Raw genomic sequence first — 27,321 nt, 5'->3', positions numbered from 1 at the left:
AATAAAGTAAACCAAGGAATGAAAACTTATCCTGAGGCCAAGTGGCAGAGCACAATTCATCTCCACATGGCTAAACCTTCCTTTCACTCCTCAGAAAAGTGTGTTCACATTCAAAATGTCCCTGGCCCAGTTATTCCTCATCTATGTCCAAAAATTCTCTGTTAAAATATTAGTTGGCAAAGGGCAAAAATATGCCAGAGTTTTTAGTGATAAACTCTTTGGTTGATCCTAGGACAATATGTTAGCCCACAACCTGTCTGTTCTAATTACGGCTATAGGCATAGCCAAAAATGATCACTAATCCCTCTGAGATGGCTTCAACCAGTTTAGTTGTGATGATTACACCAATAATGCTCAACTCAGTGCTTTGGGCACTAGAACAGGATGCAAAATCCATTTTATCCCCATAAGAACCCCAGTAGCTGTGTGGGGAGTGGAAGAAGATGCTTTTTTTTCAAAGATACAGAGATAGAAAACTGCCAGCATGTGCCAATTTACTTTAATTCAGGCATCTAACTTATTAGATTCCTTGCTCTGCATGCACCCTATGATGAAATTTTCCTTTCTGTTCATTGTATCTACTTCTTCTTTCCTTGTGTTGCTTACTTACTTGCCCTCATTTTCAAATGCCCTTGCTATTGTGACTCTATAATATTCTCTGCTACCTATTTCAACTCAGGCCTTCATCTTAGTTATCATATTGTTACACTATGCAAGAATCATTATTCGGTCCTGTCTTAAAGACAGAACCTCTAGCTGCTACATAATGCATGTAGAGATTCAATGCATTTCTAATGCTGAGAATTTCTCTCCTTTCCCATTGTTCATAAAACCAGAAATATTCTGTGGAAAAACTAAAAATAAATCTTCACCCAGCAGAATATGGTTTGTAATGTCTCTTGATATGGGCATTATCTCAGATTTAGCTCAGCTCATTTTGTATGGGAGACAGAGAGAGATTCAGCTCTAATTTAATATCTCTGAGATTGATCTGAACTGTTTGCAGTTTCAGTCACACGTAATAAGGTGAAGGTACAGTGTCTGACTGTCTGGCTGAGCATTTATGCTGCGCTTATCACGATAACGTATCTCAGCTGCTTTGAAATAAAGTATATTCTGAAAAGCCAGCAAAAATTAATAATGACCTTCCACTATTATTAACCTAACCTGATTCCTTTGTACTTGACACCATTAGTTTTCATTCCTTTAATGTTGTGCTTCCCCATTCTGCAATCCTGAAAATTGCTGGAGTAAGCTCTTTACCAAGGTTGAATGGGAAGCTCTGTTATATGCCTTTCCGAAAGAGATCTATGCTGGACTGTGATCCTGATGGAGGCTAGAGCTTACAGGAGGGGCAGTACTCATGTGGTTGTGCAACAAGTTTTGGGACTGGAAGGGAAAACACCAAGGAAGGCATTACTAATACAAGTAGGGATGAGAGATGGATGGGTACCTACAGCTGCAGTTCTAAATCTCCCCTTTGTGAGTTCTTATCAAAGGTAATTTTGAATGATCTTATCAAAAATCATAAGTAACTTTCAATACATCTAGACTACACAATTCAGCCTAATGCTGTGACCCCCAAATTAGCTCTAGAAGCAGTCAATTACATTGCCCTATCATTTGGTCTAAGTTCTTCAAGTGTTGCTTTGGTTGACCCCCAACACAGATGAACTGAGTGGGAGGATTCTGAAAACAATTGCCAGAGGATATGTGGTTTGCCCTTGATCTCCTCACTACAGTGGGCATCAAATCAAACCTGTTGGCCACTCACAGTCCTGAGGTAGACCCATCAGTTTCAGAGGAAAGTACAAAAGCCTAAAAGATTCCAAAAAAATTGCCTGCGGTATTGATGTGAGTGTCCTAAGTTAGTATTTATTAAATATTACTTTTCCATGATGTAAAACAACATGAGATAAACACTTGCAGTGCTGTAAGCAGAATGCCAGCTCCGTTTTTAGGGTGTTTGTCTCCCAGAAGAACAAGCCTCTGTAGTAAGAAGAGAGAGATTTTTTTATCTTTTTGGGGAGTTAATTGGAAATACAAGTTTGTTGGCTATGCTTCTTGTCACTGAAGCATAACCAATACATGAAAAATTGTCTGGATTCCCAGAATCAAGTTATATAGCTTGTATTTCTAATGAAGAAGGCCAATAGACCTATCAGAAAGTACAGTTTGTAATTATAATCTGATAAACCGCTGCTGCTACCTCATTTAAGTGAGAGACTGTGAATCACTTTCAGCATCATCAGACCCAGCAGGCCTTACAAAGACTGATCCAGTGAACCCAGCAGAGATTTCTGGTGACTCCAAGCAGTCACTGAAACAGGCTGATAAATGACAGAGTTGCCTAACTGAGTGATCATGACATTTTTTCAATCAAGGATATAGAAGTGGGACTCTGGCAGCTGTGAACTGAAGGCAGTCTGAGTTGCTTAACCTACTTTTGTTGTCATTCATCATACTATTCCTACCGTGGTCTTCATCAGTATTCAGCACTCAGAAGAGCTGGAAGAGACAGAAGAAAGAAAAGGCAAAGAAAGAAAGAAAGAAACAAACAAAAAACTGGTTAGGACATGAAGTCATCAAGCTATAAAACTCTGTACTTTCCCAGCTACATCCTCACCTTCCAGGACAGGGGACTGCCATGCAGAGCTCTTTTAGTGTCTTTTCATTCATCTTGCACCAAGCCTGCTCACCCTGCCTGTAGTTTCCTGGGCCCCACAGAGACCATGCTTTTCTGAGGCCATGTACTCTTTGCTCCTTGTCAGCAGTATGTCATACACTGCATGAGACTGTGAATAAACATTAATTAAACTTTTCAGTATACCATGACTGTATCAACACCAGTATTTTGGAGAGCTGCCTACTCAGCCAGTCCAGCCCGGATACCCTGCTGTTGCTTGTATGATACCAGTAATATCAATGGGTGTACTTGTGCCTGCTTTTCAGCAGCATGATTTAGATCCTTCTACTTTTACTTCACCAGGAGCTTCAAAGAAAACAAGAGGATCAAGGGTGATGAAGAACACCCTAGAATGAAAGCCTAAGAATCTAACCCATCCTGAGCAAACACTCAATCCTATGCTTAGTATTGCATCCCCTCCTTATATTCCATTCGGACTTGTTTGAAGTACAGAAAAATCCTAAAACAGCCTTACAGTGTTTCCAGGACAAGGAGTATTTGGTCATCTCTGGCACAACAGGACTCTGACTTTGAGACTTTGGGGTGCCCAGGAGTGCAGAAGACTGATAGCACTTAAGGGTTGGACTCTCCAAAGCCAGGAGCATTTCTACGGTTCTTGTGTTCTCCATCAAAATTGGTAAACTGTGCTGAACTCAGTGGAAACTCCTCTTGGGGGATCTTGACTCATCTGTGTGAATACAGCGCTCTTCATCAAGCCCTGACACATTTATGGTTAGACGGGCTTCACTGCAGTAGTGGTCTGCTGCTGTGTTTTTCATTCCATAAAATAAACTGTGCAATTTACTGTTTTCTTTTCTCCTTTCCAATTTTTGTAATCTAGAAGAACAATAAGCACATATATTGCTTTTATGAGGGAAAGTTCTGAGAACCTGGCAGCTTGCCTGGTCCCCTCATTTGTTTGTGTTCAGGAACAGACAGGGTATTTTGCTGCAGCAAAAGAGCGAGCAGAATCCCGTCTCTCTGAAATCAATTGCTGAGCAGTGCAGGACAGAGCCAGAGTGTGCTGAGGTCTTCAGAAGGGACAAGGGATAATAAATCACCTCATTATTTCTCGTTTCTCGTTACAGTCAGTATCAGGAGGAGTGCGCCTAATCTTACTTTGGGTAGTGCTTCTGCACTGGTGTGGGAAGGTTAAACAAGGCTTGGTCCCTATTCTGTCAGCTTTACTCTTGCTGTGTTACATTCCCCCTCCAAGCAGATCCTGACACCTTCACAACGCTTGGGGAGAGACTGTGCGTCCCAGATGGATTTCAAAGAGGCAAAGAACAGAAATTGAGCCTCAGGAGGAGGGGCAGATGGATAGCGAAGAGGTGGGAGATGGCAAATATGAAAGGGAACTTTGTACCTCCTGATTTTGGGGCTGATCGCTGTATGTGTGACAAAAGACCCTGGGGCTGCCTAACTAGTCATAGGATTGTTTCACATTTCTGCTAGGACCCTGCCTGTTGTGGTCTTGCTTCTAATACTGCCTCATTTCTTCTTTCCCTTCAGTTCCACTCCAGGCTTTGCGATTGGATTTTAGAGAAATGGATGATTTTTTGGACTACCATAGATCTCTCCTTCAGCTCTCCCAGCCAAATCCTCCTACCTATCTCCAGTCTCTCTACTGCCCCTTTATTTTGACATGGTTCCTTCAATTGGTATAAAGAGACAAGAGCAGGTTAAGGAATTTCCCCTTTGTTCTTAGCTAGTATGACTGACATCTATGCAGTGAGGTGTATTGTACAGCACCACTCAGTGGACATAGGCTTATGTGATAAGGAGTGTCCAAGGAGTAGCCCCCCTAAAACTCCATTGATTCCAGTGTAATTATGTGTAGACTGGCATCCTGACTGCTCCAAGGAGACCTGGGAGAATCTAAATGCTCACACTAGCTACTGCTGTCCCTTACTGGGAGAGGACTGTGGTTTACTCGTTTGAATAGCTGCATGGTTGTTTTCAGTGTAAGGCTGAATCGGGGTTTCCTTTTCACACAGGTGAGCTATCCCTTGAGTAGCCCCGCTGAAATGGTTTTCATCAACAATTTTCCTTACTTTCAAAGCTAGGAAATCAACCACTTGTATGTTGTATGTTGTACGTTGGAGAGGCATCCACCAGACAGGAAGTGTTGGTGGAACTGCTATGTTTTCCTTACTCCAGGTATGCCTACAGTTGCCTGGTAAAGGCTTACCAGCACTGATCTCCAATATAAGGACCTGAAAAAAGCTTTAAATAAATCAATTTGAGTGCCAGCAGCAGCTTAGCTGTGACATTTTAGAGTTCCTTAGAGCCAACTCTCTACCTTACCCTGCTTTTTTAGTAACTTTGAAAACTATAAAAAAAGGGAAGAAAGCATTTTCAGATTCACTTACTCAAGGAGCAGCTGTTGCCATCAACGGGCTTAAACAAATTGCAGAAACCAAAACCTGTGAGTCATCTGGTTCATCCCCTTTAACTCAGAATTAGTTTCAAGAATGCATTCATTAGCTCTTTCACAGTACAGCAAGCTTATCCTCGTATAAAAGGGAGCAGCTGGGATAAAAAGGGTATCATTCTCTAAATGCTAAAGTAGAAGAGGTCTACAAGGCAGGGACCAGATTTTCTTTAATGTTTGAGAGCTGTTTTGTACAATGTAAGTCTTATTGGAAATATCTTGATAGTATGAGGATCTCTATCTCAAACTTTATAGAGGAGCTAACAGAGACTACAAACTAGGACAATGTTTTAGAATGCAGACTTTGACCTTCTCAAGTACATCTGGATTTTCTTCCTCACTTTTATACTAGGAATGTTATGTCATTCAGTGGGCTTGCATAATTGATTAGATTTGATTGGTCTATACTACCAGGGAACATGGTCAAACAGTGTATCTTTGATCAACTGAATGTCCTGTTGTAAGGCTGGCTTGCCTTACCCAGCTCACTCCACAACAAGTCCTGCTTACTGCAGAGGACCTTGTGCAAGGCAGTTTGGACATTGTCCACCCTTCCTAGCATGAGGGTCATAGGTGGTCCCTGGCCATTTTTCATTTCAACAGCATGAACATGGACCATATTCAGACCATCTACCATGGCACCTAAGCTAGATTGAGATGATGCCTGTTAAGGCATCCTTTTTTGTCAGAAGAGCAATGAATGACTCCGAGGGGTAGTAGACAGGGCTGCCAGACCCTTTGCAACCAGCAGAGGTAAGAACTCAATGAATGTGAGTAAGGATGTCATGATATAGCCATAATGCCCAAAGTTGGTACCCATCATAGGCAGTCTGAATGTAGACCCTAGTCCATAGACTACACAGGTAGTCAGTGTCCAACAGATGATCACTAAGCCAGACTAAGTCACTTTTAACTTTAAGATCTGGATGGCATTTGGCACTCATATCCTTCATAGCTTTCATTACGACATGGTTAAAAGCAGTTGATGACCTTGAAATGTCTCATGGCTGTGGCCAAGTAAGATGATGTGCAGACATGATCCACTAGACACAGTAGGAGGCACACTGCTGTTAACATCTGATGCTGTGCATATAACACAAGGTCTGTATCAGGCCTTTGCTGTACTACCTAAAGTTGAAATTACAGCTATCCTGGAACCCACAGCACCATTTCAGCTTTTAAAGTGATGCGTAGATCAAACTTACATAGCCAAATATCTGAAGTATCTGTTTGATCTAAAGATTTCAGAATTACCTCCTCTCATTTTTGCTAAATCCACAAAACTGCTTGTAAAGTTTGTGCTGTATTAATGTGTTACACTGCAGCAAGTTGAACAATAATTGCTTTAATATGTGTAGCTTTTGTCCTTACTTTTTATTCTGCTGCATTTTCTTATTCTTTTAAATTGTCCCTTTTATCATCAGATCCTCTGCTAGCTTTGATAACTTCAAGGAGGCCAAGCTTATAGGTTCTGCATCCTAAATCATCCATTTTCTCATTTTCTGAGTGCTGACTAAAGACTTCCCTTTACATTTACTCAAATTGTTATGAGTTTTTAAAATGTTCTTAAAAAAAAAAAAAAGGAAGTGTTTTCTAAAATAAAATGAAACTATTTCCTGCTGCTTCTGCTGGATTGAAACTGTTGTTTCATTGAAACATATTATCCTGTTTAATTGCTTATTTCCAATGCACATTACTGGTTTTCATGTGAATAAGACGGATCTGGTTTATTGCTGTAATTCTGGTGTCAGAGAGGTGACAGAGGACAGAGTAAGGTCTCATGGATCTAATTAATAGACTTACCTTTGCCATCGCATCTTAGGGGGGATTTAAACCATGAGATATTTACTGAATTATTTTGAAGAATAACAGCAAGGATTCATGTGAGGTGTTTGTGCAGTGCTCATTTGCGCTATGGAGAGGTGAGAGCTTGTTCCTTTTTTCTTCTGTGGCCCAGGCACCATTGCTGAGTTTCTTCATGCAGCAACATCCTACTTGATGATGTTTGCACCTCATCCTCGTGGCTTGGGAGCTATGCCGACAGTTTGTGCTAGAGACCAAGTGACTAGGGACGGCATTTTTTAATTGGATGGTCCTGAGTGCCTTGGAAACTCCTCTTTCACACAGCTGGGAAGCTCTGTACCATCAAACCTCACCAGACGCACAATGTTCCCTATTTTGTTTTTGGTATATCAGAAGGGACAGAGCCATCTTCTCACCCTGCTGCACCAAGTCCTACATGGTTTTACTGATAGAAGCTTTCTGGGGCCACACTACCACAGGTAAGCACACACACTAGCACACCATGACCACTTTACTGAAATCTATAGCATGATGCCACTCAATTACTACATTAATTAGTTCCATATACCAAATAGCTATAGCTATGGTTAACTGGGCTCTACCGAACAAGATGCTGTAATGAAATAGTCAAATTTTATTGCAGAAATGTTATGCCAAGCTTGACAAAATTTCAACTTAAGATTCTATTAATGCTTCTTGCTTATATTCACTTTTCTATATGGCCATTACAGTCAGCAAGAGAAAATGTTTTTCAAAATTAATCTATTCTGTGCAACGCATTAGTATTTAGGCTGCAGAATATAATCTATGGCAAAGAAAATAAAGTGGTTTTATTTTTTTTAATATTCTCTCCTTGCAAGTTTCTAATAGCTAAGACTTCACTTTCCTAAAAAGCTGGCCTTGGAGAATATCTGGATGGAGGCTGGGGTTGGGTTCTGCCTTGTGCAGAACACAGTTCTCTTCCACATGATATTATTCTCACAACTTTTCTGTCCCCAGACAAAACATTTCTTCCTCTCCTTAATTATCCCCTTGGGGACCAAGAATTATATGTGAAGTGTATCAGGTATTAGTATTTCATGAGGTCATACAGTGGTAGAAAAATACTTTCATGTCTTCAAAGGGGCCTTGGAGACTGTGTATGCAGACTGGTAGAGTGCTGCTCGTTGAAGTGAATTTCACCGAGGAGCAATTTCATTAAGAAAATTTCAAAGAGTATTTTGACACCTAAATCAATTTGTGAGGCAGTAAAGGGATTAAACTACAAAATATAATCTGGTCATATCCCGATGTCTCCTCCCACACACAGCTGGTTCCTCCTGTAGCTCTAACCAAATACAATACTACCTTTTTGCTTCCCTGTGTGAAACTTGGTGTAAACTCATCGCGTGTTATATTATGTAAACTTCTGTGCTGTATCACTGAAGAGAGAATTTGCGTACCACTATTCAGTTGCCATGGCTGCCGAGAGATGGCTAGATTGCAATGGGAAAGGGATTTTATTTACATCCACCCACGCAGTATGCCATTTGGTATCCTGGCCTCATATATATTTGCAGAAGATTAATTTATTTAGCGGCAATCTTGTGGGTGTCTTTAGCAGTGGGGGAGAGGGAGAAGGATCTTATTCACTTCTGCATGAGAATTTGGTCCTGAATTAGGAGAGACCGGGACACAAAATCCCACCAGCACACCACCCAACCCAGCTGGGCAATATCTCTGCCCCAGCTAGGGTCAGCGTGAGTCTGGTCCAAGTCTTGACAAATACGTGACAAATACAAATACTGCATGTGTCCTCCTTCCAGGCTTTGTCTAAAGGGACAGTTGTGGCTCGTAGGGGTGTGATTGCCATAAGCCCCATACATGAGCTTTTGAGGAAGGTGTAAGGTGTGCTGCCAGGAGAGCCAGAGGTGAAAGGAGCTTTTCTGCTGCTACAATTTACTAGATGGCTGGGTTAACGTGCTCAGTGCATGTTTCTAGGTGGTCACTGTAAGTTTTAATTAATACTTAGGCCATCTAAATCTTTGCAGATGGGTGGTTTTTAGATTTGAGCAAATGAATAAATACAGCATTGAGGCTGGAGCCCGACTCTGCATTTCCAAGCGCAATTCAGAGCTGGCAGGATAGCTTCCATTTCTGATTAGCGATAAATCTAATTGCGAAGGAATGGCTGACTTTCAGAGCTGGGATTGTATTACAAGCCATCTGAGGGTAGGAATCAGGCTAAATGAGCCTGATATAATGATTTATTTACAGCAACTCTGATACTTTTAGTAATCCATTATAATTGTACAGACAGAGACTTCATTATCCCTTCACATGTCTGTGATCCTTCCAAGGGCTGGGGAGATGCAGAGCAAGCCCACAGAGAGCGGAGCCTTCAGAAGGCCTCATCCTCCAAGGTGCTGAGCAGCCTGCACCCCTCACCAGGCAGAACAGGGTATTCAGGTCTTTGCATAATTTTCCCTCGTGAGTTATTCAAGTCAGGAGAATTAAATTAAATTTATTTTATTTAGAGTCTAATAAGGAAAGGTAGTTAATTTCTGTCAGATAATTAGAATAAATCACTAATTGAATCAAAGTCAAAGCAAGTAAATATTTTTATTAGGTTGTTAGCACAGTGTCTGAAAGTACTCCCGCACGTGTTCACAGCTATCTTGGTTTGGTGTGTGTGTGTGTTTAGCAAGTACACAATCAATTTTTTTCAGAATTTCTTTTTCTCTTTTGGAAAGTATTAATTTTTCAGTTTAAAAAGCTGGGCCTTGTTTTCAAACCACGCTTATACATTTCTTGAGGGAAAATTACCTCTACAAGCTTTGTCAAGTCAAGACCCAAATGGATGATTTTGTCTGTATTATAACAGCATATCACGCACTATTCTCCCATACAAGGTTAGTAATTGGATTACACCTCCCAAGTCAAAGTCCTTCCTTGGAAAACTGAGGGTTGTTTTTTTTTTTTATTTGAAACACATTTTTTTTCTCTGAAAAACACTCAGATGGAAAGATTTTGACTAACTGTAGTTGGGACAATTCAGTTTGCTGAAAAGGTGCCAGCTAGTGCCACCAACCCTTAGGTATGTTCCTTTCACAGTTTGTAAACAACAAAGCCTTCAGCAGCTCTGGCTTTTATGATACGTAACCCCAACATGCTTTTACATACTAAAATGAGAGAAGGTTTGAAACCTCACTGAAGTGTAGGGTTCCTTTGCTTTGTCCCTGTCCCTGTCCCTTTTCAAGAGCATTAGGCTGTTTAAGGGGTGCAAGCATATGGTAAGATCACTGGTACCCTGTCCAAGGCTTCAGAAATGAGATGAAGAGTCTTAATTGTTCTATGATTTTATGAGGTAGAAAGGCAGAAACTTCCATTTGTTTGTTTGTTTGTTAAAAAGACAAAAGGCCCCCAGGGAATGGAGTGGCAGAACAGATGGATAACACGTCTATCTCTCTGCCAAGACCAAGTGTCCATGCTGACACATGTTGAAGAATCTGAAATGGGAGCAAACAGATCGAAGTACTGCTACAGCTACATATGTTTGGGAAAACAGAAAAAGCAAAAGCACTGGTCCTGTTTGAGTCATTTTCATTCAAAACAAGAAGAAAGCTGGTCAGCAAAACACCCAGAAAGTCAGGAGAGTGGAGCATTTTAGATGTGGTCCATGCAGTGATGCTCTTCATCCCACATTAAAGTTTTGAAATTTGGCAAAACATTTTGGCTTTGGACATCTCACTACATCAGGTGCCTTTGAAACTCCCAGCTTAAATCATCACCATGGCCAGATGGGAACAGTTTTATGCTGTCTTTTGTAAGCCATTCACGGACTGATCCTGTCACAAATCTGTCTTTTCCCCTTTTGGTCATATCTACACACAGTTCAGAAGCAACAACCTGGATTCGATGTTTTTTTCTTTTTTTTAATCTGAGGTATGTTTTAATAATTTAGCATGGATGTAAAGAACAAAAATTCACTGCGTCCACCTGGTGGGATTTAACCTACATGAATTCCTGGATGATGGTAGTACAGGGGGAGATAATACAGGTTAATACCACATTAATATTACATTCACTAGAGACAGAGCAAGACCCCAACAGAAAGTGATGGTCAGAGAGAAGCTCAGACATCTATTTGCCTAGGATCCTTATGTCTGTACAATCCATCTGATTCAGAGCTAGCTGAACCCTTTCAATTGAGATGCTCTTTCCAGCTGAGACTTTCCTGGAGGATCCCTCACCAGCTTGGTCCTGGAAGGAGATGTAAAACCTGACTTCTTGTGTAACGTGCCTTGGATAACAGGAAGATGGAAATAAATTTATCATCAGATAAATACAGATGTACGTTGATTGCTGCTGCACCAGTGGGTGACAACACTAAAACTGTTGCAGAGGTAGGAGCCTGTGCTGGAGAAGCCTCCCGCAGCACATAAAAGCTAGCTGAACCACACACAGCAGCACTGGTCACAGCAGCAGGAGGCTGTAAAACTGGTTGGCCTTTGCCAAGTGTGAATGACGGAGTCTGAAGGTACCATGCACAATGAAAAGCTGGAGCTGCTGAGCCTTCTGCTAGCAGCCAGCATCTCCCGGTGATGTGGCACTGCTTCTGCCAGGATCAGTGAGAGCAGCAGCCTGCCTGAAATATCAGGGTTAAGGGCTCAGCCAGGAGAAGGAAACTCTCCTTGGCATGATGAATGGCAACATTCATCATCTCTCCCTTTCTTTCAGAGCACTAAAGATCAACATCCCCTCCTAGAAATCTAGATGGTGCAGCAGATGTTGGTTTTGTCCTAAAATAACCTATAATTGTGCGGGAGCTAACCATCTCCAGATGATACCAAAGCCTTTGGTATTAGCTGGACTTGTGCTACGCTCGGGAATGCTATTACACATCTCCAGAAGGTTCTGCTGGGAGTGCTTTTTCAGGAAAAGGCTGAAACCCTACTTTAACAGTCCCCCAAAGTCCAGGATTCGCTACTTTCACTGAGCTACAGGGTATGGAGACAAAAGACATAAAGTCTGATTAGACACCACGGCTACCAAGCAAGTAGATGGACAGGACCAATAGCCCATCTGTGCACTTACTCTCCAGCTGTCTGCATTTAATTTTTCTATGGCTAGTGCCTACAGAAAGGGACAGGCGCCTTCTCATTGAAGAAATCCACATAAAAAGCAGGAAGCACATTGTCTGTACCTGTTGGTATGGTCATAATTTCCACCTAAGAAGGGTGCAGTGCAACAGTCATAAGCTTCCTGAGGTCTTGCGAGCCTGTGTGTGTTTGGATGTGTGTGTGTGGTGACTGCACAGCCCATAAACCTCCTCTCATAACCCCCTCCAACGCCAGCGTTATCCTCCATGCTCCAATTGCTTTAGGTTAGTCATATGCATAGCAGCGCCAGCAGGCACTTACCCGCTGAGCTCTGCTGCTGGAGGTTGAGCACATGGTGGTGGTACAGTGTTTCCCTCATAGGTTTGCCGTCATAAAGTTTCACGGTGCTGGAGAGAGAGCCCTTCTGCCCTTGCTTCAGGTCCTGACAGAAAAAGGCAGCACGCTGCAATCTGTGAACAATAGGACTGAATTTGCATCTGATTCAAAAGTAATTTCACATGGCTTTGAAAGGGCTTTTCTTTCTATTTTTTTTTCTGATTCCTCTGTTCTCTTGTAAATTCTCTTATTAAATGAAGCAGAGAATTAAAACAAGAAAGAAAAGTACAGAACGGAGGATGTATTGGAATATTTTTAACCAATTAAAATTACAAAGAGCATATTTCCATGACATAATGCTTGCTAGATATCCCCTTTGTTATCTTCAAAAGGATGGGCACTTTGGGGTGGCAGATGGCAACAGCCTGAAAAACAGCAGCCCTTGTGTCAATGTATAATCATGTCAACATAGCTTTTCACCTGCTGGGGACTACGAACCCAAGGATGAGGCCAGGAAGAAGAAGACTGTAAAGAATTTTGGCCAATTTTTATTAATGTCTGTAAAACTAGTAAAGCTGAGTGTTCCTTAAATTCAGTTGTTGACTTCTACAGACAAGCACGGTAATGACTGGTGCTTTGCTGGCTTACAGGAGTTGGGAATGCAAGCTTGGGAAGCGTACACAGATTTATAATAACTCTGTTAGCCTTGAACACTGAGCATACATGGCAAAGATGCAAAAGGAGGAGAGGGAGATTGAATTACACCAATAAAACCCTCCAGCTGGAAAAGCCCAAGGAATGTGTAAAGATCGCTTGGAGTCAGAAATGAGTTAATTAAAAGATACACCTGAAGTAATGGGATAAGATAATGAAAGTATGGGTTCACCTCCCTTTTTGTATTAAAAAAAAAAAAAAAAAAAAAAAGAGAGAGAGAGAAAAAAAGCAAGTAGGTGAAGGAGGGAGGGAAGGAGGACTTTTTAGGAGGGTCAGGAGTCAGTATGCATCTTCTCCATTCCTGTAACAAAGTCCTGCTGCACCTGAGGAATCACAGTAGCACCAGGAGTTGCCCACTGGAGTTTTCACTGACCTTATCCACTGCATGGGCAATGACCAAGAAATATATGATCCTCCTGTCTCCCCTGCCCTCCAAAGTCCTCTTCCATCATCTGCCCTTTCTCAGTCTCACACTCAGATTTTCAGCTGAGAAGAGACTGACGGTACTGCAGCCAAGATTATTGCAGGCTGAGATGTTATGAGCCATCCAGATCTGCCCAGCCTGGGAAAGATTTGTTTAAAAAGAGAGAGAGAGAGAGAGAGAAAGAGAGCTGACCAGGCCACACAGTTAACTGGGGAAAGAGCCAGAGACCAGAGCGATAGCTGTTGCGTCTGACCTGCCAGCCCAAAGCATCCATCTGTGACTGACCATCTGCTTTGGATCCTGCAAGCATCACCAGAGCACCATATTTTCCCCAGCCCTATTGTCCTTTCTCCCCCCCTTCCTTTATGTCTGTCTGTGACTGGCCATAAGCAGGGAGAGCAGCACCTCAGACGTGCCAGCAGCCTGGTGGAGATGTCACCAGTACCAGGAGGAGATATCTGTCCACCACTGTGCAGAGCCGCACAGGGTTACTTCAGTGGGTTTGGCTACCAGAAGTGGTCAGGGCGAGCTAAACTTGCTGTGAGATGCTGCTGGGATAGGAGAGGATAGAGGGGATTCACAAGTGTTGGCAGGCACGGGACAGATGCGGGAAAGGGTGAGGACGAGACAATGGCACCAAAACAGCTCAGTTCTAAGCAGAACAGCAAGATTTGCCTGGCATTACCCTGGTTTATCTCATCTCGAACATGTATTCAATTTTTAGTTACAAAAATAGGCCGTGTCTGATTTTTCCTTTTTTATTTGGTGTAACCCAGTCATTGCATGCCTGAGCTTTGGTGAGACTTCCTTGCTGCGGTTGCCTGATGGTACTCAACCACGACACAGTCCTTGGGGCTGACATCCCAAGCCTGTCATATTTGTCTGATGTTGTGCAGCAGCAGAGTCCTGACATCAGCCTCACTTCTTTTGACTTGTTTATTTTCTCACAACTAGTACCAGGGGCAGACAAATGGCCAAAAAAAAAGGAGGATGACTGGTTTTACTTTATGTCATGGGGCAAGAACTGACCCGGCCATAAGGGAGGGGGGAAAGCAGTGTTTGAGAGAAAAAAAGTGGCAAAATTACCTTAAATAGACCCAGGCTGTGATCCCTACAGTGAGGCAGAAAGGAGAACAGGACTGTGGTCGCTGTGCACACCAGGAACAGAGTCAGAGCATCTGGGAGGGGAGGAACACAAACTAGCTAAAACTAGCTTTATCTTGTGAGTTACAAACTGGCACCCCTTAAAAACCACCGTAGGACAGACCCAATTCTTAATTCCTTCTGATTCTCTTTTTCTGTGGTACAGAGTTGAAATGAATTATAGTTTACATCCTTATTTTCCACAGGGGAAGTTTACAGCGGTTTTCAGAGAAAATACTAATCTCTACCCAGCTGACAGTCTCAAAGACAGATCCTGACATCCTTATTTACTTATACCTCCTTCCCCACAGGGAACTGAAGTGTGGGGAATAGCTCCTCATAACTGCATCTGGCAGGACTTATTATCAGGATATGGCAGGACACAGGACAAATACAGTGAGAAATGACAGAAAGGTCACTGAAGGGGAAGGTGGCTTTCTTAACTGAACAAACAGACAAAACTGCTTGATTTGAGCTTTGAATCATCACATCCCAACATTTTAAACTGTATTACACTGTTTTGTTTGAACTAAGAAGGGCGGCAAGGACACAGAAGTCACTGCTGAAGAGAGGAGAAGCTCCATTTTGAGAAAGGAATATAAAGAAATGGGAAGCCACAGAAGACGGGAAAGGCAAAGGGGAAAGCTGAGTCCATTTAATTGGGGTGATCCTACCTGATTTCAGCCCAGTGTGCATCCAAAGCTCCTCGTAGCTCTTATATCAAATACTGCCCACAGAGAAAGGCTCTGATGAGCATTTCTCCCCTATTTCTTTGTTAGTGAAACTGCTCCTAATGGCATGTTGCTGCTTAATGTATGAAGCCTGCTGTGTTTGCCTACACAGACACCAGCGTTGGTAGCATTAAATTCACAGTGCTGTGCTTTGACTTATCTTGTGGAATGAAAGTCTTCATATATAAAACAAACTCAATTCAGCTCTGACTCACCCTTCACTTTTCCACGGGAGATAGTATTAATATTAAACTCCATTTCTCCCCAGGAACAGTATTATTTCCATCCTGTGGACAAATATCTTAGCAACACAGAGGTAGAGGAAGAGGAGACAGAAAGTGTTACAGAGAGCTCTGGAAACTGATCTAAATGTTTTGCACAACCTCAGCCATTGCACTGTTTCTTTCAGATGACCACATCTTTGCTGTTTTGCAATGCATCTGACTGCTCTGATTCTCCCAGTGAAACCCCTGCCCAGCCTTCAAAAACCATCTCAGCGTGGATGCAGAGGGCTGCTGAGAGCTGGAGTGCAAATGAGTAGCATCATGCATCCTAACATCAGGCAGGGGTTTTGGGAAGCAGAACATGCCTGTGCTATGAGAACCAGAGAGCAGACAGACATCTTCATGAAGGCAGGAATAACAGATCCAGATAAATCCTATGAACATATTTTGTGATTCAAGCAAGTCACCTTCAGCTGTGCTAATGAGGCACAGGGGAGAAAATTTAGATATGTCCTAATGGAATGGAACTGTAGTGTCCCACTGATTTTCACTGGGGGGTTGTGGGCTGCAAAGCCTGCTGAAGATCTTGAAAATCTGGAAATAATATTTTTAGATGTGGCTCCTGAACCCCTGTAACCTTCTGTACAAACTTACCATAAATATAGTAGCAAATAAGCAAATGAGACAGTAACTTTCCAATACGTATTGCAAGATATTCATAGAAATCAGATTTTAGAATCACATCCTGAAACCTTACTGCTGAGAATTAATTTCACTGAGTCAAGAGAAAGGTGCACACAACATGGCTTATGCATCTGCATGAATATTTGGGATATGGCTGTTGACAAAGAGCTGACAAGCCAAGGATTATTCGTCAAAAGCGTGCAATGAATAGTGCCAGGTAATGAATGTTTTTGGGATGATCACAGTTAATTCACAGATTATTCAAGGACAACACAAAAGAGGTGATGAAATGTGTCAGCACCTGTAGGAGTTATGCATCTAGCTTTAGTAGAGAGACTGCAGTTTTGTAAATGGCAAATACTCAGAAATTACTTTTTTTTTTTTTACAAATATTTTGTGATAAGGCTGAAAAGTGGGTAGAAAACTCTGGTCTCTTATTTCCCCTTGTTCTGCAGGATTAGCACAATAAACCTCATCCACAGCTGCCCGTGACAAAAGACACAGAACATCTATTGTATTGCTAGCAAGGTGAAGCAGCTTCCCAAAGTCATGTGCAGTTTTGCAGTCAGTACATAAAGAAGCTTGCCTAGAAGGTGTTTCCTGGTGTGCTTTTAGATCTCATTCTCCTGCACTCTATGAAAGAGACACCTACCATGCTTGGTCATGGGCCTCAGAGTGGACTTCCAAAAGAGTGTTTCAAGAAGATGCTGGACACTTGGATTTTGCTGTTTGCAGAACAAACTCTTGAAAACCAACCAGGTCTTAAGGAAGACCTGTATGCCAGTCTGTGGTTTCTGTGAAAAGTGCTTCCCCACTGAAATATATCCCACACCTAATGAAGAGTCAAGAGCAATTGTAAGGAACAGATTTGTCTGGGCCTGGTGGTGATAAGCCTGTATTTGTATAGAGGAAGAAAGGAGGTCATTTCAGCCCCTTTACTAAATATTTGGATTTTAAATAAGTGCATTAGTGCAAATGTGTACCATGCGTCAGCGTCTTTTTCAGGCACCAGGGAAGCTATTTGTTGTACAGGAGGATATTTGAGCAGGATTTAAGAAATGGGTTGGAGCCTATGTAAATTTAATAGAGCTTGAAAAGCTTCTGAGCTCTGTCCCATAACACTGGTTTACCAGCAAACCTCAGTATTGGCCTTAGGTAAAAATCCTCTCCTGTAGGGATAGTTTATGCAACTTCCCTGTTAGGTGTTGCCCTGCAGCCGGCACATGGATGAGCAGGCATCTGTCCACAACACACACACACACACACAATTGCTTAAAGTGAAATCTCTATGCACACATGTTTAGCCTCAGAAAACAACTTCACAGTGCTGGCTGATGGTGGGGTTGTGTCCTATGCTGGTATTTCAACGGAGGCCTCTAATCCCCTCATTTCAGTCTTCCATACAGAGAAATTTGCTCTCTGGACCCATGTGATTTCTCACTTAATTGTTCAGATTAAGGGTGTGTTTCTGATCAAGGGCCTGATACAAAAAGACACTTCAACCAATGTACACAAAGGTATGGTGAAGAGCAGATCCCACCCACTTCTGTTTGAGGGAAAGCACTACCACAACAAAAGCTGTCAGGGATAATACTGGAGGAGGTTTCATTTGCCACAGTATAAAGAACCACGCTAGCAAAAGTCGGCATAATATAAATACCTCAAGGACAAAGATTTCTCCCACTAAAGAGACGAGGAGTAAGGAATTAAAGGTAAGAAGAGCATACATCCATAAAAGTGGTGTCTATCGCTTTTTTTAACATGTATTTTCTTAGATCCCTCTAAGTTTGTTAACAAGGTGGTGGGTTTTAATATTCATTGCACATTTTTAATACCCCTTCACAACTGTTACATATTTATGTATTTCTGTAGATACATGCATGTAAGTATGTATCAACACATTTATACATACACATACATATCCATAGGAGTATGTATGATATATAGGAAAATATTTATACATACCTGCTGCTTTCTGTCCTATAGAGGTATCACTTATGTTATCTATACCTTATGCCTTCTCTGTCTCTCTACCAGTACAAATGGAAGTGTTCCACACAACAGGTGGTGTGATTTCAATCTCCTTTATTCAGGTGTCAATCCAGAGCCACTGCATTAACTGAAATGCAATCACTCAGGTTTTTTTTTCTTTTTTTGGTCTTTTTTTCAGTCTTTTTTTCTTTTTTTTTTTAGTGGCAGTAAAGGTCAAAATATGGGCAAACTGGGACTGTAATTGATTTGTTGTAATTTAGAGTTAACCAAGTATTTTCTATTAATCTCTCCATTTGTCATACCAAGAGTGTGTTTCATTTCAGGTCTATTCTTCTTTTTGAAAATAGTATTGAATGAATGAAGTTCACCCTTCTGCTGCTGCTTTCAGCCCTGCATATCTTTTGTCCTTACTTACTGCATCCTTACTTGTATAAACACATGAATGTTTTCTGTTCATTCTCTTATATTCTGTTCATACTCTTCAGAGCTGTTTTACAAAAAGTAGAAATGTGAAATTTGGCTAAAAAAAAAAAAAGAAAAAAAAAGTAGTGAGTGAGATAAGGATATCTAATAATGAGTGAGATAAGGATAACTAATTCATTGTGTGTGTACTAAAGGAAGGAGCCTGATTAAGAAAGGAACACTGTCTGGGTTTCTCTGTCATGAGAAATGGGACAATTTGGAAAAAGAAAATCTGTGCTGAAAAATGTGGAAAAATCTAACAAAAACTGAAATCTTGATTGGTGGGCTGAGCCACATCCTAAAGTGATGTTTTGCCATAAATGATGTAAGCCAAGGAACAGGAAATGCATGTCCAATCAGGCTTTGAATATTCCCAAGGATGAAGAATCCACAGTCTCTCTGGGCAACCTGTGCCACTGTTTGAACACTCTCAAAGTAGAAAAGTTTTTGCTGTGCTTAAATGGAGATTCCTGTATTTTAACTTGTGTCCATTGCCTCCTGTCCTGTCTCTCTAAACTACTGAGGCTGGCTCTGCTTTCTTTGCTTCCCCTTTTCCAGTATTTGTATAAATTTATAAGATCCCTCTGAGCCTTCTGTTCTCCAGGCTGAATAGCCCTCCCATCTCTCTCGGCTTCATACGAAAGATGCTCCAGACTCTTAGTCATTACCGTGGCCTGTATATTGGCCCATAGTCATGGGCCATGGCCCGTACCATGGCCTATAGTCATTACTAGGCATGGCTGGACTCACTCCATGTCAGTCTTGTCCTGGGGAGCCCAGCACTGGTTCAAGCACTCCAGATGTGTCTCACCAGGGTTAAACAGAGGGAACCCTCTGTTTACCTCCCTCAACTTGCTGGCTACCCCCTTTCTGATGCAACCCAGGAGGCTGTTGTCCTTGGCAATTAGGGCACGTTGCTGTCCTGTGGTCAGCTTGCTGTCCACCAGGCCCTTCTTTGCAGAGATGCTTTCCAGTCAGTTGGCTCCCAGCCTATACTGGCGCCTGGGGTTGTTCTTCACAAGAAGCAGGACTTGGCATTTGCTTCGTTGAACTCCATGACGTTCCTGCTGTCCCGTTCCTCCAGCCTGTTGAGGTCTCTCTGAAAGGCAGCACGACCGCATGGTGTGCCAGCTACACCTCCCAGTTTTGTATCGTATGTGAACTTGCGGATGGTACACTGTGTCCCATCGGAGAGGTCATTAACAAATATCTTAAACAGTACTGGCAGCAGTATTGACCCCTGGGACGTACTGCTGGTCACTTGCCTCCAGCTGGACGTTTTGCCACAGACCACAATGCTTCGAGCTCCACAGTTCAGCTAGTCCTCCATCCACCTCACACGCACTCTTCCCAGTGAAGTAAAACACATTGCTGCAAGCCTCTTTCATAGGGTTGCAGATCTTTCCACTTACAAACTTCCACCAACATTTAGGTACTAAACTGAACACCTTCTGCTTTTTACAGGTCACAGGTAGTAGGGCTACCAGGCCATCTGACAATGTCCTATCATTTTTTTTTCCTGCTTTTTGGAGTCTTGATTCTCTCCATCTCAGAAGGTGAGTGTAATGTGCCTCAGTTGTTTTTCTGATGTTGCAAAAAAAATAATCTGTCCCCTAGCTTCAACTTTTTGCCTCTGTTGCCAGCACAGGCCTCGTTTACAGTCATTAAGGAAGAAAATCTGAGGTATTTTTCTAAATGTAAAATGAATATAATGTCATCTTGACCTTTTCAGGAAAGCACTGAGGAGAAATCAGAGGTTAGAGACACTCTATGTGACCTTGCCCCAGCGCAAGCTTCCCTCCTGCAAAGCTCTGCAAACTGTCATTAGCTCCTACAATTTATCTGTACAAACTAGATCCTGTGGTTTGTCTGACCCTTTCTGTCAGACCCAGAAGCCAAGCTCTTTCCATGACAGGGACTCCCTGCATGAGGATAGGTTACTTTGAGGGTCACAGGGGATGCCAAGAGAAGGTGGAGACTTCCCCTGTGTGTTGTTGAAGGGGCAATGCGTGACTGCCAGCCAAGGCAGAACCAATTGTGCAATCAGCTTGGCTTGGCTAGGCTTTGGTGGCACACACTGTGTTGGGATAGAGAAGGCATGACCACTCTTTTGCGCCCTGTTCTGCCTTAGAGGAGAAAGAGTGTGCAACACGTTGGCCATTTTGGTTGCAGAGGCATGAGCAGCCCCAGAGCCAACTCCACAACTTGGGATGGCCTGAGATCCAAAAGCACTCAGAGAGAGCTGAAATTGTAATGCTGTGAGTCTCCTTTCAGGAAGCAGAAAAGAGGGAACAGGAGAAAAGAGAATATTTATCATACCTTCCTTTATTTTTTTTTTCCTGTCTGGACTAGTGCCAAGCACATCTGTCCTAAGAGAGGGGAAATGTGGTTTCCACAAGATGAAACTTTGAATGGATACAAGCAGTTTCTAAGGAGACCTGCTCTATAATTGTAGAGGAAATTACAAGCTGAATCATCTGTGGTTTGGGGAGAGAAATCAATGATATTTTGTAAGTTGAACCCAACTGTGCTGACTACTTACCAAGAAAGAAACTGGAAAGAAATCAATTCCAAGAACTTTCAGCAAAATCCATCTTAATTCAGGCCTGACAAATGTGTTTTGTTCTCCTCTAAAGCAATGTGATGCACCAGCCTGAAGTCCCTATTACTATTGCAGAGACAGGCTCTCCCCAGCAAAGGCGGACTAATACACTACACTCCAGGCCAGCCAGACCACATGCTGATGACTCTTGGGAAACCACAAAGGCCCACACACCTTCCAAAGCTGGCCCAACGAACCTGCTGCTGTGTCTCCAGGGGGCAGATCCAGAGCAGAATCCACAAATGTGATGCATTGCAGCACGCATTGGAATGGATTGCTAAAGCACAGCTGCACCCACTGGATCCTGTAATGATGGCAGCAAAATAATTCTGCTTATAACCTAAATGGCATCTGGCTCCTAAATTAGTGCTCCTCATATGCTGATGTTTTAAACATTATAATTTTATCTATCTATCTATTTATTTATTTATTTATTTTAAAAGACAAAAGGAAGAAAAAAAAAAAAAAAAAAAAATCCAGGCCCTGAATATCTAGTATTTGCCCTTTGTTTTGCAGTTTTACTTTACTGAATGTCCCTGTGAAATGCTGAACTCAGTTTAGCTGAATCAAGATATTATAGGGATATCTCCCTATCTGGAAAGATTTGTGAGACTTTTCTTTTGGATTTATTCTATGCTTCTTTGTTGACAACACTATAGCTGAGCATCACAATGACTTGCCCAAAATTTCTGACAGACATAATCCTGCACATAATGTAATTCCTAATCCATCTCTTCCAGGCTCATCTGCAAAACTCATCTGCCAAAATCCATGTCAGAAAGGTTGGATTAGCTACAAAGGACGCTGCTACAAGCTTATTGAAGAGAGAATGACCTGGACCAAAGCTGAGGTACCAGGTTCTTCCAAACAGGAGTGTTCATCATTTCTTCTCTACTTTCTACAGTTATCTGTCTTATACTAGACTCTTTTTTCCTCCCTCTCTGCTTCTTCTGTCATGTATCAGTGTTGACCAAAAGAATTTGATATTCAGCTCAGTGCTGATGGGGTTAGCTGTACTCTGCCTCACCACAGGACACGCTCCTGCAACAAACTACTTCCAGCTTGGAACCTGGACCTTCTGGAGTTGCTATTTCTCATGTTTCCCTTCTTATACTGAGGTTTTTGAGCACAAGGCCTATTTTCCTCATTCTGTAAAGTGAGTTATTTCTAATCATAGAATCACAGAATATCCCGAGTTGGAAAGGACCCATAAGAATCATCAAGTCCAACTCCTGGCACCGCACAGGTCTACCCAAAATTTTAGACCATGTGACTAAGTGCACAGTCCAATTGCTTCTTAAATTCAGACAGGCTCGGTGCAGTGACTACTTCACTGGGGAGCCTGTTCCAGTGTGCGGCCACCCTCTCAGTGAAGAACCTCTTCCTGATGTCTAACCTAAACCTCCCCTGCCTCAGCTTAACACCGTTCCCGTGGGTCCTGTCACTGGTGATTACGGAGGTCAGCACCTGCCTCTCCACTCCCCCTCACAAGGAAGTTGTAGACTGCGATGAGGTCCCCCCTCAGCCTCCTCTTCTCCAGGCTGAACAGGCCCAGTGACCTCAGCCGCTCCTCATATGTCTTCCCCTCTAGGCCCTTCATCATCTTCGTTGCCCTCCTCTGGACACTCTCCAACAGTTTTACATCCTTTTTGTACTGTGGTGCCCAGAACTGCACACAGTACTAGAGGTGAGGCCGCACCAGCGCAGAGTAGAGCTGGACAATCACTTCCCTCGACTGACTAGCAATGCCGTGCTTGATGCACCCCAGGATATGGTTGGCCCTCCTGGCTGCCAGGACACAATACACCAGTGAACAGAAGTTTAGGTGGTTCTGGGGGATCCTTGAATGTAAGAGGACACCAAACTGAAGGGTTATAGTTGAAGGGTTTCTCCGTCTGCTTCCTACATGTCTCACATCACCATTTCTTCTGGGTTTGACCTTTGTCACTGATTCATCAAATATCTTGGAAACAGTGAACCCTTTTTCCACTTCATTAAGTGATACTTCCTAAAAGACATTCTGACTTCACTTTGCTACCTGTTCAGTTGATATCAGGTGAGTCCTGTAATTTGAAGCTCTGCACCTGATATCTTTCAGGAGCCACACAAAAATTTTCCATATATGTTTGCCTCGGCATGCCATGTTTCTCTTGAGTCATGTCTACAAGAGTGTATGAAATTTAAATGCCTCAGGATGAAGAGAACAGTTTTCCCCTGAGCCTAAACACCAGTACTAAACATCAGCTAGAGTGCTCTTGCTTCGCGGTGCAAACAAAAATATCCTTCCCTACCAAATGCAAAAGAAAACTCTGGAGGACCCAGTCTGTTTGGAGAGACTCAGGGTGGAGAACTGTTCCTGTCTACTCCATTCCCCAGCTGGCTAGGGACACGAGGAAGGAACATCGTAAATAGCATCCTCTTGGACAAACTCTTCTGAAATCTCAATTTCTGCTCATCTGTCTTTTGGTATTTCTTTTCATTGTAAGGTTCATTTTGCCTGACGTTAGCTGTCAAAAAAGTGGAGATACCTAGGCTGTGCTGTTCAGTAGGGTCTTACCAGTGACAGCCACTTCATCTTAGCTCCCCTCAATGCCTTTCTTTCACTGGGTGTATGACAGTCTGGAGATACTTCTTGTTCTCTACTGGCTGTATAGAAACCCTTTGTAATTGGCTACACTACAGGCGCCACTCACTTGGATCCCGCAGTTCAAGTTTTTACTTTTTTTTTTTTTGAGCATTCCTTCTCTCTGTTCTTCTCTTTTTTCCGTCTTTGATTCCTCTTCTTTTGAAACTGAAAACTTTTGGTGGATTTCCCTGTCACCTCACATTTCTACTCCTATTAGATATCCCTTTCTTGGACTTTCTCTTATTGCCATGTCCTTTTCCACCCACTAATCATTTATTCCACATTTTTCTTTGCTCAACTCTTATTCAGAAAGCTCTAGCCATTTTTTGTCTCCCATGTTTAACTCTCTACTGCTTCTTACTGTGCAGGAAACCTGTTCAGCTGAAAGAGCAGGAAGTCACCTAACCAGCATCACTAGTGAAGAAGAGAATGAATTCCTTCGTAAACTTTCTCAGGGACAAAAGGAAACCAAGCTCTGGACAGGTGGAACTTACCAAAAGGCAAGTGTGCCAGGACCGGTAATGAAAACAAGCATCAGTCAAAAGACCTTTATAACTCAACTGACCAAAAATGTCTACTAGAATTTTTTTATTTTTTTCCCCAAGGGAATAGTTTCCGTTTGTAACAAGGGAAGATCTTTTCAGTCTCAGCAAAACTAAAGATGTATCAAAAAGTCATGCTTTTTATCCTTCAGTGATCTGGGGGGCTGGGGATAGAGGAAGATGGGAGTTCGAGGAAAAAAAGTTGAAGTGATAAACTCTGATCAACATCATATTCCAATTATATTCCACCTGAAGAACGAGAGCTGAGATACAAATCTCAAAGGAGAGGTGGATAAATCCACCACTGGATGGTGGATAATAACTTCTCTCTTTAATTTCTGTTTAGCAGAATGTCAGGGTAGTAGACTGGACTTGGTGTTATAAAAAGCTTGGATGGATATATTCATTCAGATCTTTTAATGAATTCCTTCAGAGTGTTTTCTCACCAATATTCTAGACAATGAACCTAGCAGAGCTTTTGCTGATATGGTGAATATAACATTAGTAAAATTGGTAAAAGCAAGTGAATTTCAGATATGTAAGTGCATGTTGGAAATAGAAATTTTATTCTGTAAATTTTACACATGCAACAGGGCATATCAATGACCTGTGTGTCCATCCAGAATGTCTCAAATTCTGAGTGTCACTTACCTGCAGTGAATTAGTCATGAGTGATATAGTCTATTCTGAATTACAAATATATTCAAGAAAATTATGATTTATTTGAGGACAATTCATATAGAGAAGATGAGGTGAAATTAATCTAACATGGAATTAAAAATTAATTATTCATGCAGCTCTACAGAACAATGATATCCCCACAAGCGATAACTGTTTCTAAGTCCATGTGGAAGAGGGCCCCCGTTCAGTCCTTTTTCCATCCCAGCAAATATAAAAGTGTGCCAAACTGCTTTCAGAATTTAACTGCTACCTGCAGTTCCCATTAATCTTCTGGAGTTATTTTTTTTTGTCTGCAGGGGTCATTGTTGAAATGGAGTGATGGATCTCTGACAACCTTCATCCAGAGGCCTCTGTTATCCATTTTCAGTTCTGTTAGAAGACTAATTAACAGTCTGTTTAACATAAAATTTTGCTTGAGCCTCAATATTGGAGGTAAGGAAAATCTAAGATGATTTATGACTCACACAGTTTACTTTGCTCTTGAACCTCTGCTATTCCAGTGGATAGACTATTTCCAGGATTAGCTACAGAAAACAACATCTTATTAAAATGTTGCCCAGACCTGCAATGTACATACTATGGAAACACAAATGAAAAGAAAATTAAATTTCCAGGTGCTGAACTGAGATTAAATGATTCCACGTAAGGAGTGAAATAGTTCTCTTATCATATCTTCTGCCTTTCCTTTGTTATCACTCTTGGTCTTTGTTTCCAGGAGGGGGTGAATGGGATGGCTCTAACTGCAGCAATAAGCTACCATTCATCTGCGTTTACAAACCAAACCTGAAGCACCCTTAACCTATCACTGAACGACTGATGAAACCTGACTGGCTGCTGTGGCACTTGGAATAGAGTTCAGCTGCAATCCATTAGTGCATTGAAATCCTTTGCATGGAAAAATCAAGATCCAATATTAAAAAAGCAGAAGTATTAGAGCAAGTTACTTTTATGTTCTGTTTGCATTATTGTGGTGATGTTCCTGTAGACTATCTCTAAAATGATCCCATAAAAATAAATTCTGATTTGATTTGAATGCTTGATGAAATCAGCATACCATTTAGCTTTTCCACAGGGTGTTCAAGAATATTCATAAGAGCTCTTTAATTATTAAATAATTACCAATCACTCATTAAAACATTATTCATTTCACCATTTAATCATGCCAAGTCATACATTAGTCATACATTTTAAATCCTAGAATTTCTTTCTTCTAAGTGTCAGATAGATCCAAGGAGAATAAATTGAATGTTTTTAATATTTAAGTAGATAAATGGCTAGTTCAATAAACTGATATAGCCATAAGATGAGGCCCAAAACACAGGGAGAAGTCATGAGTGTACCATTGGCACAGGAGGTGGTGCACCACTTTGCGAACTGCATAGGTTGACACTTTGTTAAATTAAACAAACTTTGCTATCATGTTTAGGGTTTTCTAAGTTCTCAGTGTGATACATGACTGCATTCCCCAAAGGCAAACATTTTCACTTTGTTTTTCCTTATTGCTTTGGAATCCATCAGCTAGCTGCAAGCTTCTCTTCCAAGGTACTTTCCCTCACCAGCTAAAAAAGTAAACATAAAAGCTTGGGCCAGGAATGTTGGCTTGGCTCATTGAGGTGATGACAAATAACCTCATCAGTTAGGAAGATGAGAAGAGAAGCAAAAATTTAGTTAACATTTCAGCCATCTGATTATCCTCGAAGAATGATTACACAGATAAAAACAGCAGCTGCCTACTTTACCTGAGCACTCCCTATAAAGCTGATGTCAGATTTTCTCCCACGTGAGTAAATTGGGTATGTGGACAAGTTAGGAGTAAGAGTGCCAAGGGCTTCCTGGGGATCAGACTGACCTGCTGTTAGGAGAGCAAATGTCTAGCTTGGGCAGCACATAGCTTTTCATGTCCCTAGGCTACCTGTGGTGTGGTCTTGCCCAGGAGGGATGCCAAGGAGCAGACATAAGTCCACTCCAGAGACGCCTCTTTCCAAGCATTGGGATAGCTTGGTTCCTTCAGAATCAATGTTTTTCCCTGTAATTATCTCAAGGAATGCCAACCATACTAAGACAAAATCAATGTTTTACACAAAACCTTTTTTTCATGGCTGTTACTCCAGTATTTTAGAAGTGTCCATAGTGGTTTGTTCAGGGTCACAAGGGAA

The 27,321-nt window shown here is 41.9% G+C and overlaps 1 protein-coding gene across 1 annotated transcript; it reads left to right on the top strand.

Moving 5' to 3' along the window:
- Positions 1-20,178: 20,178 nt before the first annotated feature.
- Positions 20,179-26,495, top strand: LOC106035043 (snaclec agkisacutacin subunit A-like). The gene is made up of 5 exons (XM_066990571.1): positions 20,179-20,270; positions 22,057-22,166; positions 24,311-24,442; positions 25,462-25,597; positions 25,881-26,495. The coding sequence occupies exons 1-5, from the start codon at positions 20,213-20,215 to the stop codon at positions 25,961-25,963; spliced, it is 519 nt and encodes a 172-aa protein (XP_066846672.1). The 5' UTR covers positions 20,179-20,212; the 3' UTR covers positions 25,964-26,495.
- Positions 26,496-27,321: the final 826 nt, after the last annotated feature.

This window comes from Anser cygnoides, chromosome 1 (assembly GCF_040182565.1).
Source record: "Anser cygnoides isolate HZ-2024a breed goose chromosome 1, Taihu_goose_T2T_genome, whole genome shotgun sequence".
In the NCBI taxonomy this organism is placed as follows: domain Eukaryota; kingdom Metazoa; phylum Chordata; class Aves; order Anseriformes; family Anatidae; genus Anser; species Anser cygnoides.
Note: the sequence above shows the minus strand (reverse complement) of the source record. Positions and strands in the feature narration are given on the sequence as shown.